The 11,447-nt window shown below is 45.1% G+C and overlaps 1 protein-coding gene across 6 annotated transcripts in view; it reads right to left on the bottom strand.

The window, feature by feature from the left end:
* DOCK11 (dedicator of cytokinesis 11) overlaps positions 1-11,447 on the bottom strand; it is a 111,919-nt gene continuing 100,472 nt past the window's right edge. For 3 of the 6 annotated variants that reach the window (XM_061599024.1, XM_061599020.1, XM_061599022.1), the window contains 5 exons: positions 10,658-10,868; positions 8,988-9,178; positions 8,412-8,512; positions 6,055-6,196; positions 1-484 (listed from right to left, as the gene is read on the bottom strand). In XM_061599024.1, coding sequence (XP_061455008.1) covers positions 365-484; positions 6,055-6,196; positions 8,412-8,512; positions 8,988-9,178; positions 10,658-10,868 — 765 coding nt within the window. In that variant the 3' untranslated portion in view covers positions 1-364. Of the gene's footprint in view, positions 485-4,620; positions 4,760-6,054; positions 6,197-8,411; positions 8,513-8,987; positions 9,179-10,657; positions 10,869-11,447 lie in introns of all 6 variants that reach the window. The other 3 variants (XM_061599021.1, XM_061599023.1, XR_009759331.1) reach the window with 2 other exon arrangements.

Genomic DNA, 11,447 nt, shown 5'->3' with positions numbered 1-11,447 from the left:
TTATCTACAAAACAGTTCTACATCTTATTATATTCCATTGTACAAGTTTACATGGTACCGTTTTCAAGTTCAGTCTTTTCACTACAATGCAGTTTGATAAATGCCTTTTGTGTCTTGTACAGATTTCAAGAACGCAAAAAGAACAACACTAAAAAGATATAAAAAGGAAAGCAGGGAGGCACTTTCATGGTTGGTCTCTGGATTAAACAAGTACCCTGTTTGAAAGCTAGTTGCTTCCACTTACACAAATAAAAATATTGAGCGTATTCTGTTCATGTGTTTGGAGGTTAACATCTTCCCGGTAACAGTCCAAGTATTCCTGAGAAAGATCTGTTGAATGTCAAGAGTTACTCCCAAGTCTCTTTTAAATGTCAGGCGTAGATCTAAGGGAGCCATAACCATCCCCTGAAGTTCCACTTATGGCACAGAACACATGCAAGGTGTTCTGCATCCACGAGGAATGGATGGTATCTTCTTGGTACATCTAAAAAAAAAAAGGCAAATTAGCAAATTAAGCAAAACCTTATCTCCTCCTTATAGCGACAAAAGCTGTTTCAACAACACAAAAGGAAATGTAATAAGGCATTACCCAATCTGGTCTTCAAAGCTGTTATTGCAAAGGCAGCATTAAAACAGAACAGAGAGAATGGAAAAGAGAGGTTATTTAGCAATGAAGTAGCTTTCAAAATAAACCTAGAGCTAGAGAAGGTCAGCAGGTCATCTAATCAAACTGTCATGAGGTGAAGACATTATTCATTTCCCTGAAAGCTTCCAACAAAGGAAATACCACAGCCGCTCTAAGCAGCTTCTTTCATTGCTCGCTCTTGAAGCTAGGAGGAGTTTCCTAATGTTTAGCTGCAGGTTGCTGCTCAATTCTGCCTCAGAGTTGTCTTGCGAGTTGCAGAGAATTGTATGGAAAGCAAAGGGTCAGCTTTGTTTTCCCGCGTTTTAACCAAAACCCCTGGAAATGGCAACCCCGCTCTCTTTTATTTAGGGACACCAGAAGCTGCCTCTTATTGAGTCAGGCTCTTAGTCCATCAGCTCAGAATTGCCTACGTAGACTGTGAGCAGCTCTCCAGGGCTTCAGATGGGCCTCTCCCAGCCCTAACTGGAGACTGAGCCTGGGACCTTCTGCAGGCATTCTTTCCAATGAGGTCCTGCATAGGACTCTGCGCGTGCACACGTGCACATGCTTATGCACACACCCCAACTGGATTGTGCTCAATGTCTTTATTGTATGGAGATTTCTTCCCTTGTTTCAAATATTCATGGAGGGCTAGGCCTTACTTTCCAATGCGTCCCCACTGTCTGGGGGCAATTTTGGAACGGCTTGTCACAGCTCAGTACCCTGCATTCCTGGCTGAAGGTGTAGAGTTTTGTAGGGGACACAAAACATAACAAACACAGAGCTAGTACTGATGTCCACAACTCAATAAAACAACCCCCCCCAAATACTCCCCTATCAAACTATTGAATTTTCACAAAGTGTGCAATCCACAGGCCGAGCCGCAAGTGGGAATGGCATGGGAAAGGAAAATGGGGAAATGCCCCTTCCTAAGTTTGGGGTCTCTGCTGGTTTGCTCCAAACCCAAAGCCTCGGAGCCCATGTCGGTAGCTCCTGTCCCGCTGCAGCATTTGACTGGGAGAATTCCTGCCGCTGCCTTGCATTCTTCTTTTTCTGGTGCTGCAGCCTACTCAACTCCAATGGCATGTGAAACGTAATTACAGTTCCTTTTCCTAGGAGCACATAGCCATCCTGTCCTTGGCTCTGAGTCCTGGCGTGCCCTTTGGTCCTGACTAGGGGCTTGTCACTCATCTTAGGTGGGTGTCCATGGCCCTACCCTAACACCTGTTAATCAGAGACACCTTTAAAAAAAAAGAATTGGTCACAATTTTGCTAAACTAATGGATCAAGTAAATTAAGGACGAGGAACCTGGTGTTCTCCAGGTGTTGCTGGACTCCAGTTCCCATCCTCTCTGAACTTTGGCCGTGCTAGCAGCTGAGGCTGATGGGAGTTGGAGTCCAGTGGAACACACAGAAGGCCACAGGCTCCCCACCCGTCTTAGCCAATCGCCTTCTGCCATCCTAGTGTTCAAGTTGGAGTGGGGAAGGCAGGGGGGCCCTTAATGAAATATCTACAAGCCACCATGTTCTCCCCAATTTTTGCCAAATCATGGCCTCCAAACAACCCTTCCCAGTGATTTAAGGGGGGCCTCTCTGGCTCCCTGTAAATGAGGTACCGTGTGTACCCCACAAAGCCTTGAAACTAGCAGAGGGAGGGAAGTGAAAGACTGCCATCTTGGACTTGTGAGGAACAAAAATCAGGGAGAGCCTTTTAATTTTAAAAACCTGATGGGAGATGAAGAACGGGTGAATCAAGTCTGTCCATTTTGATTAGAATGAAGTTTTTCCTGTGTGCCTGTGTGTGACAGATGAGTCAAATCTTGAAGTAACTGATTAAAAACTAATTAAAAACACTTCCAGACTTTTGTTGTTTTCAGGTGGGATTCAATAATATACCAACAAGCTATAACTGATTGGGTTTTTGCAATAAAGGAAGAGGGAAAATGGACCAGAAAGTGTTGGGATAACCCTTGCTTTGACATAATGCCATCTAACCACTACGCAAAGAAATCAGAATGAATGCTTATTAAATAGCCAACATTGCCTAATCTCCCTGCAAACAAATCAGAATGAATGCCCAATAAACAAGTTGGCTGGAAGTGCCCTGGGATAAAAGAGCAGCTTGCTCTTATGTGGCCTGGGTATTAATCTTGTGAGCCATTCACTTCCCCTTTGAACACTCTTTGATTATTCAGAAGTGCCAGCAAGATTCTTTAGTGCTCTGGTTCTTATAAAGGCTCACCACCGTTCAAAGAACGGAACAATTTGGCATTTCCTTACACAGTCCAGAAGTGTTGCTTGGAGCTCTGCAACATCATACTGAAAAGGTAACCAGAGATTAAGAAACCCAGACTTTCTGGTAAAGAGTTCCATTTCCATCGGGGATACTGCCAGCACTGTTGTTGTGATATCAATTATTTAATTAATTCAGTGTGGTTTTGTCCCATCCTTCAAGCACAGGGCAATGTAAAGCATAGAATCATAGAATAGTAGAGTTGGAAGGGGCCTATAAGGCCATCAAGTCCAACCCCCTGCGCAATGCAGGAATCCAAATCAAAGCATTCCCAACAGATGGCTGTCCAGCTGCCTCTTGAATGCCTCCAGTGTCAGACAGCCCGCTACCTCTCTAGGTAATTGGTTCCATTGTCGTATGGCTCTTAACAGTTAGGAAGTTTTTCCTGATGTCCAGTTGAAATGGCTTTTGTCACCCCATTTTGGCCTCCCAACAACCCTGTATGGTAGGTTTGGCTGCAAGATGATGCTTAGCCCGATCTTCATGGCCAAATAGAGATTTGAATCTGGGTCTCTCTGGTCCTAGTCCAACACTCTAACCCAGCCTTCCCAAATCTGGCGCCCTCCAGACACTTTGGACTAAAACTCCCATCATAATCCTGACCAAGCTGTCTGGGGCTGAAGGGAGTTGTACCCTAATACACCTGGAAGGCACCAGGGTGAGGAAAGCTGATGTCATTGCTCCACCTCTTTGCTGGCTTCCAGTGACAGTGTTCCAGATACACCAAATTATAAAAGAATGCCAGCCCAAGATTTTGAGCCATGAAGAAGCCGCCAGTCCAACACCGCAGAAGGGAAAACAAGCAGCAGAAATGCTCCCAACCTTCTTCAGAAGGCGACATCTTTCAATCTGAGGCAGAGTGGTCCACAAGCTCCTGTGGCTTGACTGCCAAATCAAGAAATCTCTTCATTTTTTTAAAAAATAATTTATTAAAATATTGTTATGAGAAACTTCAGGGAAAACAAACATCCGCCCAACTGTTTGGATTTTGAAGCCCAAAGCCTTTATTTCTGCCTGATAATCCCCCATGTGGCTTGTTCTGTAACAATGTCGGGATCCACAAACTACTCCAAGGATGTGAGCCCCACTTCTTGTTTTGCAAGCGTGGTTCAAGACTGGAACTCTCCTAAATTATAACAGATGCTCACATTTGGGCTTTTGCTGGATTTTGAGATCTTAATTTTAGTAAAAACTGAGGTTTAGAAAAGGTTTGTGTGGGGGAATACCTGGGAGGTGGATGGTTTGTGTTAGGGGAGGGGGAAGGCTGGAGGCTATAGGGCAGGGATGAGGAAACGGTGGCTTTCCAGATGTTGTGGGACTCCAACTCCTATCAGCCCCAGCCAAACATGGCCAATGGTCAGCGATGACGCGAGCTGGAGTCCAACAACCTCTAGAGGACCATCAGTTCGCCTTCTTTACTCTAGGTGGGTGGATCAAAGCTGGCACATTAAATGCTGAATTCAAGGTCCCTGATGCTAGAAGGAACAAAAGCAGGTGCTTTTGGTTTGGAAGTTGAAGCACACACTGCCCACACATTTCCAAGCAGCTTTTCACAGCCACAAGGAGAACGAGAAGTATGCTTGCTTTAGAACATTCTAAAAAATGTTCTTTTGTGATCTTGCCTGGAATCTGCACAAGGGATGTGCCCTGGGCAGCACCCATCACAGCCACCTTCATTTTAAGAACTCAGATTGCAGCTGACCTTTTGCACAAACACGCTTAACTCTTTCTTTCTCTGAAGTTGTCCTTCAGTATAAGAACGATCCAGGTGGACCTTTTTCAGCACCTTCTCGAACATCATCTGTAAGCGTGTAACTACTGGGACAGGCCAGATCCACCTACTAAACAACCAGAGAAAGAGGAAGAAGCTGTTTTGAATACTGATCTGAGTGCATCCTCAACAATGACAGGCTGTTCCAGATGACTCCTAATGGCCCTATTTGTTAGGGAGCAGTCGCGGAGGTGTTTTCCCTATTTGAATAGTAACAGAATACAGAAGCCACTCCAGACATCTGTATGCAAATCAAACAGCAGGAAACTGGGAAGGAAGTGTTGCTGGCACCACCACCAAATGTCTCTGGGGACAAGATGGGAAGGAATTGGAGATCTGCAGCCTCTAAACTCTTTCAATACAGAGAAGCCAATCTGCATTGCTTTAATTTTCTTTACAAGGTGCCATGGAGGATGGATGGATGGATAGATAGATGGACAGACAGACAGACCCACTTACCTCATCAAGGACCAGGCTCCAGGACTGGTGTGGGGAGGGGAGAGACAGCTGGCTATCAGACAAGCAGGCCACAAGAAAGCGTGTGGTTCATATTGGCAGGGGCTGAGTTTGCATGCCAGCCACATTTCCCCAGCTATGTCCTCCTGCCCAGCCTCCAACTATTTACTGAATGTGTGTGCCAGTTTTGGGGGGTTCTTTCTGTTCCTACCATGGTGGGTTTTCTCTGAAAAGCTCCCAGTTTTTAAACACTGGAGGGACCAAGCATGTCAGAACTAGAACCAAGCTAAAATTCTCCATCGAGAACTTTCCAAGTTTGGCAGTAGACGTGTGTGTGTGCGTGTACACAGGGGAGCTGCTCTAAAATCATCTGCTGAGCTCATCATCCTTTCTCACTGCCATTTTTGCAATGGGGGCAGTCTTCCACTTGGCAGGTGGTTGCTGCCACTTCCCGCTCCCCTTCAGCCCTCCTCCAAGAATAACACTATGTCATGACGTAGTGTCATTCCAAAGGCCCCGTTACACCACACCCCCATGATGTCACCAGCAAATGGGGTAGTGAAATTGGAGAGGGGAACGGGTGGTGGTGTTTTTTTCAGCCCAGCCCTCACAAGTGCCTCAACAGGGCCTGCACATGCTAAGGGTCAAATCGCCATAATCTTCCATTCCCTTAGTGTGCATTGTTTATTTCGACAACAAGTTCTAGATTACTGCATTGCAGAGTGTGGGTTTTCTAAAATATTTTTTGCCGCTGCCCTGATCCTGAAAGTGTATCCAATCAATGGACACGAATGGCCTAAGGATTGTTGTCAGTAATAATTTGTAAAAGCAATGGTCACGTGTTTTGATGCACTGGCTTGGGGAGGCTCTGGGTACAGTTGATTTCGGAGCGTCCTGCTTGGTCTCTACCTGTTCGTGTATGATGTCCGAAAGTTCTTTCACCATGTCCCTGAAGTTGGACTTCAGCTCTTCATGGTATTCGGCCTGGTCCTCTTTGATCAGGCGTTCGTTGAGCTCAAGAGCAATTCCGCAAGCCTGTATAAACTTCCTGCTAGGAGGAAAAACAGCCATAGAATTTATGGTGCCCCTGGCTGACTCATGCCGGCTACGTAGCCACAAAACAAACAGGCACGTGAGTTGACTTTGGCTTTTCGGCACTGGGGCGGACTAATCCACAGGTGACAGACGTTTCCTGCAGCTGCTGCCTTTCCTATTGCCGTCACTTTGCCTGGGAGAAGGAATCTGGTTCAGGGCAGAGGAGTTTACCTAGGAAGTTCTAGAAGTATTTATATCCTGCCTTTAGGGTCCAGGCCCCACAAGGAGGCATCTAATGCTAAAAGAAAATAAGCCATGCCCTTGATAAACCTGGTGCCATCATCTTTAGGCGACAGGCTAAGCCCTTTTTGTTCACTCAGGCCTTTGTAGATTAAGTGGCCTCCTACGGTGAAGCGCTTCACTTAGTGGGGTGGGTCGAACTTGTCTTTGATATGTTATTGGATCTTTGTTACTGGATGAGCATTATATATATATATATATAAGACAGTTTTGAAAGCAACAAACAGAACTTCACTCAAGCTTGCTCTGGATCCCTATAAGGATTCCGTTAATCACCTAATATATATATATGAACGTAATTGTGATTAACCAAACAGAGGTTTTTATTGTATTAACAAAACGTTTCAGCTTCCGCCTTCATCAGCTGCCAACATACAAATGCTGTTACCAAGGTGGCCGTTATAGAGCTTTGAGGATGGAATGCTCAGAGGGGCTTCATTTGCAGAAGCTCAGTGATGCTGGTACTGTCCTCCAGGTTGAGGCCATATATATATTTACATTGTTCATTGTTTTTACATTTTTATGGTTTTAAATTACTTTTATTTATTGTACTTTATTGTACTCTCCCAGGCATTTTAATACATTTCTATGTATTTTACTGTTTTAATGTTTTAGCTATGCTAATATCATTTAGTGTTATGAATTTGTATTTTTATCTGTGATTTTGTTCATTTATTGTATTATTGTATGTTGTACACCGCCCAGGGAGCCATTGGCTATGGGCGGTTTATAAATGAAAATAAATAAATAAATAAATTTATCTTGTTAAATCACTTTGAGACTTTTTCTTTTGTATAAAGTGACTGACAAATGGAATTAATAATAATCATAATTCTGGGACCATGACTGAAATGTCCTCTCCCTCCCCCCATTTTTTAATTCAGCAAGAAAAGACTGCCCCCCCCCCCCACAGCTATCAGAAAAAAATGCCTTGGAGCCAGTTATGTAAATGTAGCCCAATGTGACCTGTGATACTGTAATGCCAGCCTTTCCAAACCTGGTGCCTTCCAGAAGTTTTGGACTATGGCTGATGTGAACTGGCAAAGACTATAATGAGAAGTGATGTGCAGGACAGTGGGTTGTAAGTACTACTCAGAGTGAAAATGGAAATGGACTGCCTTCAAGTCAATTCCAACTTATGGGCGACCCTATGAATAGGGTTTTTGTGGTAAGCGGTATTCAGAGGGGGTTTGCCATTGCCTTCCTCTGAGGCTGAGAGGCAGTGACTGGCCAAGGTCACCCAGGGAGCTTCGTGGCTGTGTGGGGATTCGAACCCTGGTCTCGCAGGTCGTCGTCCAACACCTTAACCGCTATGCCACACTGGCTCTCACTACTCAGAGTAGACCCACTGAAATTAACAGACCTAAGTTAGTCATGTCCATTAACTTCAAGGGGTCTACTCTGAATAGGGCTAGTGCTGAATACCATCCAATGCTTCTAGATGGTGCAGTCTGATAAATTTCACACCCTGAAACTATAAGCTTTGTTGTTGTTTTTGTTGTTATTATTAAAAAAGTACATTTCTAGTCTTCAATATGTGAAGATAGGCTTGGAATCTAGAAAGCTCAAGAGGTTGGGAAGATTGAGCAGAATTTGGAACACTGTATATCTAGACACCCTTCCCCATGAAAGACAACAGAAAACATAAAGACACATGTCCGTATTTGCTTAGCTTGGTTTAGTTCTCTTTTGTTTGTGCAGAGTACACAAGAACTTGGACACGTTGGGATGATGACCCCCCAGTGACCCTGCTGCTGCACAGAAAAGCCAATTACATAACGGGGTAACCCAAAACGTAGGTTTAAGGGCACACAGGGCGGCCACCTCCCTTGCACGATGCAGGCCTGGTTAAGGCCTGGATGGGAGACTGCCTAGGAAACCCCATCTCAGAAGAGAAATAAACATAATACATTAAAACAAAACAAACGTACCTGAACATTTCTTTCAGTTCATTCACCTTCTTGCTGGGGTATTTGCTGGAGTGCTTGTCATCTAGGAAAGCCCGTGCATAGGCCAGCGGGCCAGCATTGACCTTAAAAAACACACACGTACACAAAACACAGAGGCTTATTTATATATATATTTTGGCCAAGGAAGAGGACAGTCAGAGGAAAATATCATAAGAAGAGCTAAGCCAGACATGAAAGAAACAGCCTCCTATTGCTTCCTTCAGCCACTGGCATCCAGAGTGAGGCTGCCCCTGAACATGGAGGTTCCATCTAGCTATCATGACTAATAGATAGACCTCTCCTCCTCTTACTCCATCTAATCCCCTCTTAAAGTCACCCTGAGCCAGCGATCATCGACACATCACGTAGCACCAACTTCCATAAATCAATGACACTCCGTGTAAACAAGTGCTTTCTTTTCTCTGTTCTCATCCTTTTGCCAGTCAGAACACCCAGAGTTCTAGTGATATGCGTTTTGTGTGTGTGAGAGAGAGTGTGAGCAGCCAGCACATTATTTGTTTCTAGTGCGCAGAGACACCCACATGCCTGGCCACTGACCTGCACTGAAACAGAGCCCTGAAGCTTCAGCTGGAGCTGGATCATGTCAACATCTGGTGCAGTGCACAGTTGCTGCAGCTCAGCTGTCTTTGCCTTTATCTCGTCGGTTGCCACATCGATTGGCTTCAGATTGACCTGGTGCTCGTAACTGACGGGGATCCTCTTCTTGACGTAGGGGAAAGGGTTGGATGCTAGAGGGAAAGAGCAAGCAGAACTGGTAGAGCATGCACAGAGCCCCATGTGGAAATGGCCATGTGCCCTAACTTGTGACATTCAACTCAAATAAACGCTCTGCGTGAGACGCCCCATGAGATTCTGATTAATTTATATGCTTTTGAAAAAATCTTTTATTTCATGTAAAGCATTTTCTATCCCGCTCTTCAGCCAAAAAAGTCTCCCAGAGAGACTCACAGATTTCATTGGTATGGCACTCCCTGCCTTCAGGTTTTACCATCTAAAAACACATGGCATGAAAGGAAAAGGGGCTGGGGGGAGGAGGGAAAAACAAAACTCAGACACTATTATCTTTTAATCCCACTTTGCTTCTAGTGGGAGCTCAAAGCAGTTGACAGCACAAACATGTAAGAAGTAACCAAAGCAATATCAAAAGACAATAAAGCATTACTATAACACAGTCAGAAAAATTAGGAGTCAAAGAAATCCTCATCTCATCAGCAGTAAAAAAAGAAAAGAAAAATCCCCATAGGCTCATTGCATCCCAAAGGACTCCTTGCAGAGTCAAGTTTTCATCAGATGCCAGAAGGCATTTCACGCAGGGCCATGCCAGTCTCTCCTCTGGAAAAAGGCCTTGATCCTGCCCTGCACCAGCTAAAACCTCAGTCAGGAAGGGAGATCGAACAGGACCTCGAAAGCTGGTAGAAGGGAGCATAAGGGAGAGGGAGTCCTTAAGGTACCCAGGCCCTCAACCACTTAGGGATTTAAAAGTAAGCACCAGTGCCTTGAATTGAGCCCAGAAATGGACAGGTAATCAAATTTAATAGAACCAGAGTCACTCTGGCCATCCTCAAACAACAACCTGGTGGCCACATTTTGTGCCAGTTGTTGTTTCTGGATGCTTCAAGGAGAGACTTTACAGACTGCATTTCAATAGTTTAGCCTGGAGGTTATTAAAGCATCAATCCAAGGCTAGATATGGCATGAGGGCATGAAATTAATACTGGGGGGGGGCATGATGCATTTCCACCATGCAGGTCTGCTACCTTTTGATCAAGTAAAGCTCGATGCACCCTTATTTAATTACATTTTCATTAACTCTCTAGCATTCTATTGACTGTCAAACTGTCAGCACAGATTCTATGGCCCCTGGCCATTGGTGCCATCTTGGTGGCACATAAGGACACGCACACATCTGCACAAAAGGGAAGCATCAGCAGACTTGAGGGAGACCCAAGGCAAGCAGAAGCAAAACAAATAAACAACCAAACCCCCACCACTCTGGGGGGACCCCTCCCCCCAAATCCAGCCCAAATTAGGACTGAGCATTCTTTCCATTCTTCCACAAAAATCTCCTCCTTTGTTTCTGAACTCTCTGCCTCAACGCCATTGGCTGCTCTGCTCTGACATCACTGCAGAGTTTTGTAGCCAGGCATGCCATGCCCTCCTCTCCCCCGCCTGTCCTCGCTCCCAGAATCCTAAGAGGCTAAACTCACTGGTAAGGATTGTCCGCCGTTTGCACTGTTCTTCCACACTCCCGTGTTTTTTCCCAGACAAAGTATATGGAGTCTCGAACACGAATCGGCTGATGTTGTGGTTCCTTTCAAAATCCGTCTTCCTGTCCAAGAGCTCTTTCTCGTCAAAGAAGGGTTTCAGATAAGTCACTTGAATGTGTGCATATTTGGAGTCCAGGTCTTTGACGTTCACCTGAAAGAAGAAAACAAAGCTGCTAACTGGTAGGGTAAGAGATTTCACCCAGCTCTGCCTTACAGTCAGGGGGATCATTGACCAGGAATCAAAGAACCACGTGATCTGCTCACCTACTGCTTTTCCAGTGGTGGCTCCCCATTAGTGGAATGCTCTTCCCAAGGATGCACACCAGGCCCCATCATTGTCAGCCTTTAAGTGCCAGGTGAAGACATTCCTGTTTGCCCAGCCTTTTCACTGTTAACTTGGATCGTACTATGGCATGATTTCTGGCCTACTTTGTGGTGGCTCATCTTTCAGTGGGGTGGGATAGGACTCCCCTTGCCAGATGAGTGCTTTTAGGAACATTGCTCTATTGTATTTCCACCTACCCAGGTATCTGTTTTTTAAATGACTGTCGGGCTGGTTTGTATTTTATGGATCTGTATGTCGCTCTGAGACATCTTGTGAAAAGCGATGAGTAAGTATTGTTATCACTGTCATCTATTGCCCCTGCTGTCAAAGGTGAAGGCCCGTGGCAAGCAGAGAGAGGGCTTTGGGGTCGCAGTAACCCACCTGTGAAACTCTCTCCCTAGGGAA

Source organism: Rhineura floridana, chromosome 16 (genome assembly GCF_030035675.1).
Source record: "Rhineura floridana isolate rRhiFlo1 chromosome 16, rRhiFlo1.hap2, whole genome shotgun sequence".
NCBI lineage: Eukaryota > Metazoa > Chordata > Lepidosauria > Squamata > Rhineuridae > Rhineura > Rhineura floridana.
This window is presented reverse-complemented; position numbering and strand designations above follow the sequence as displayed.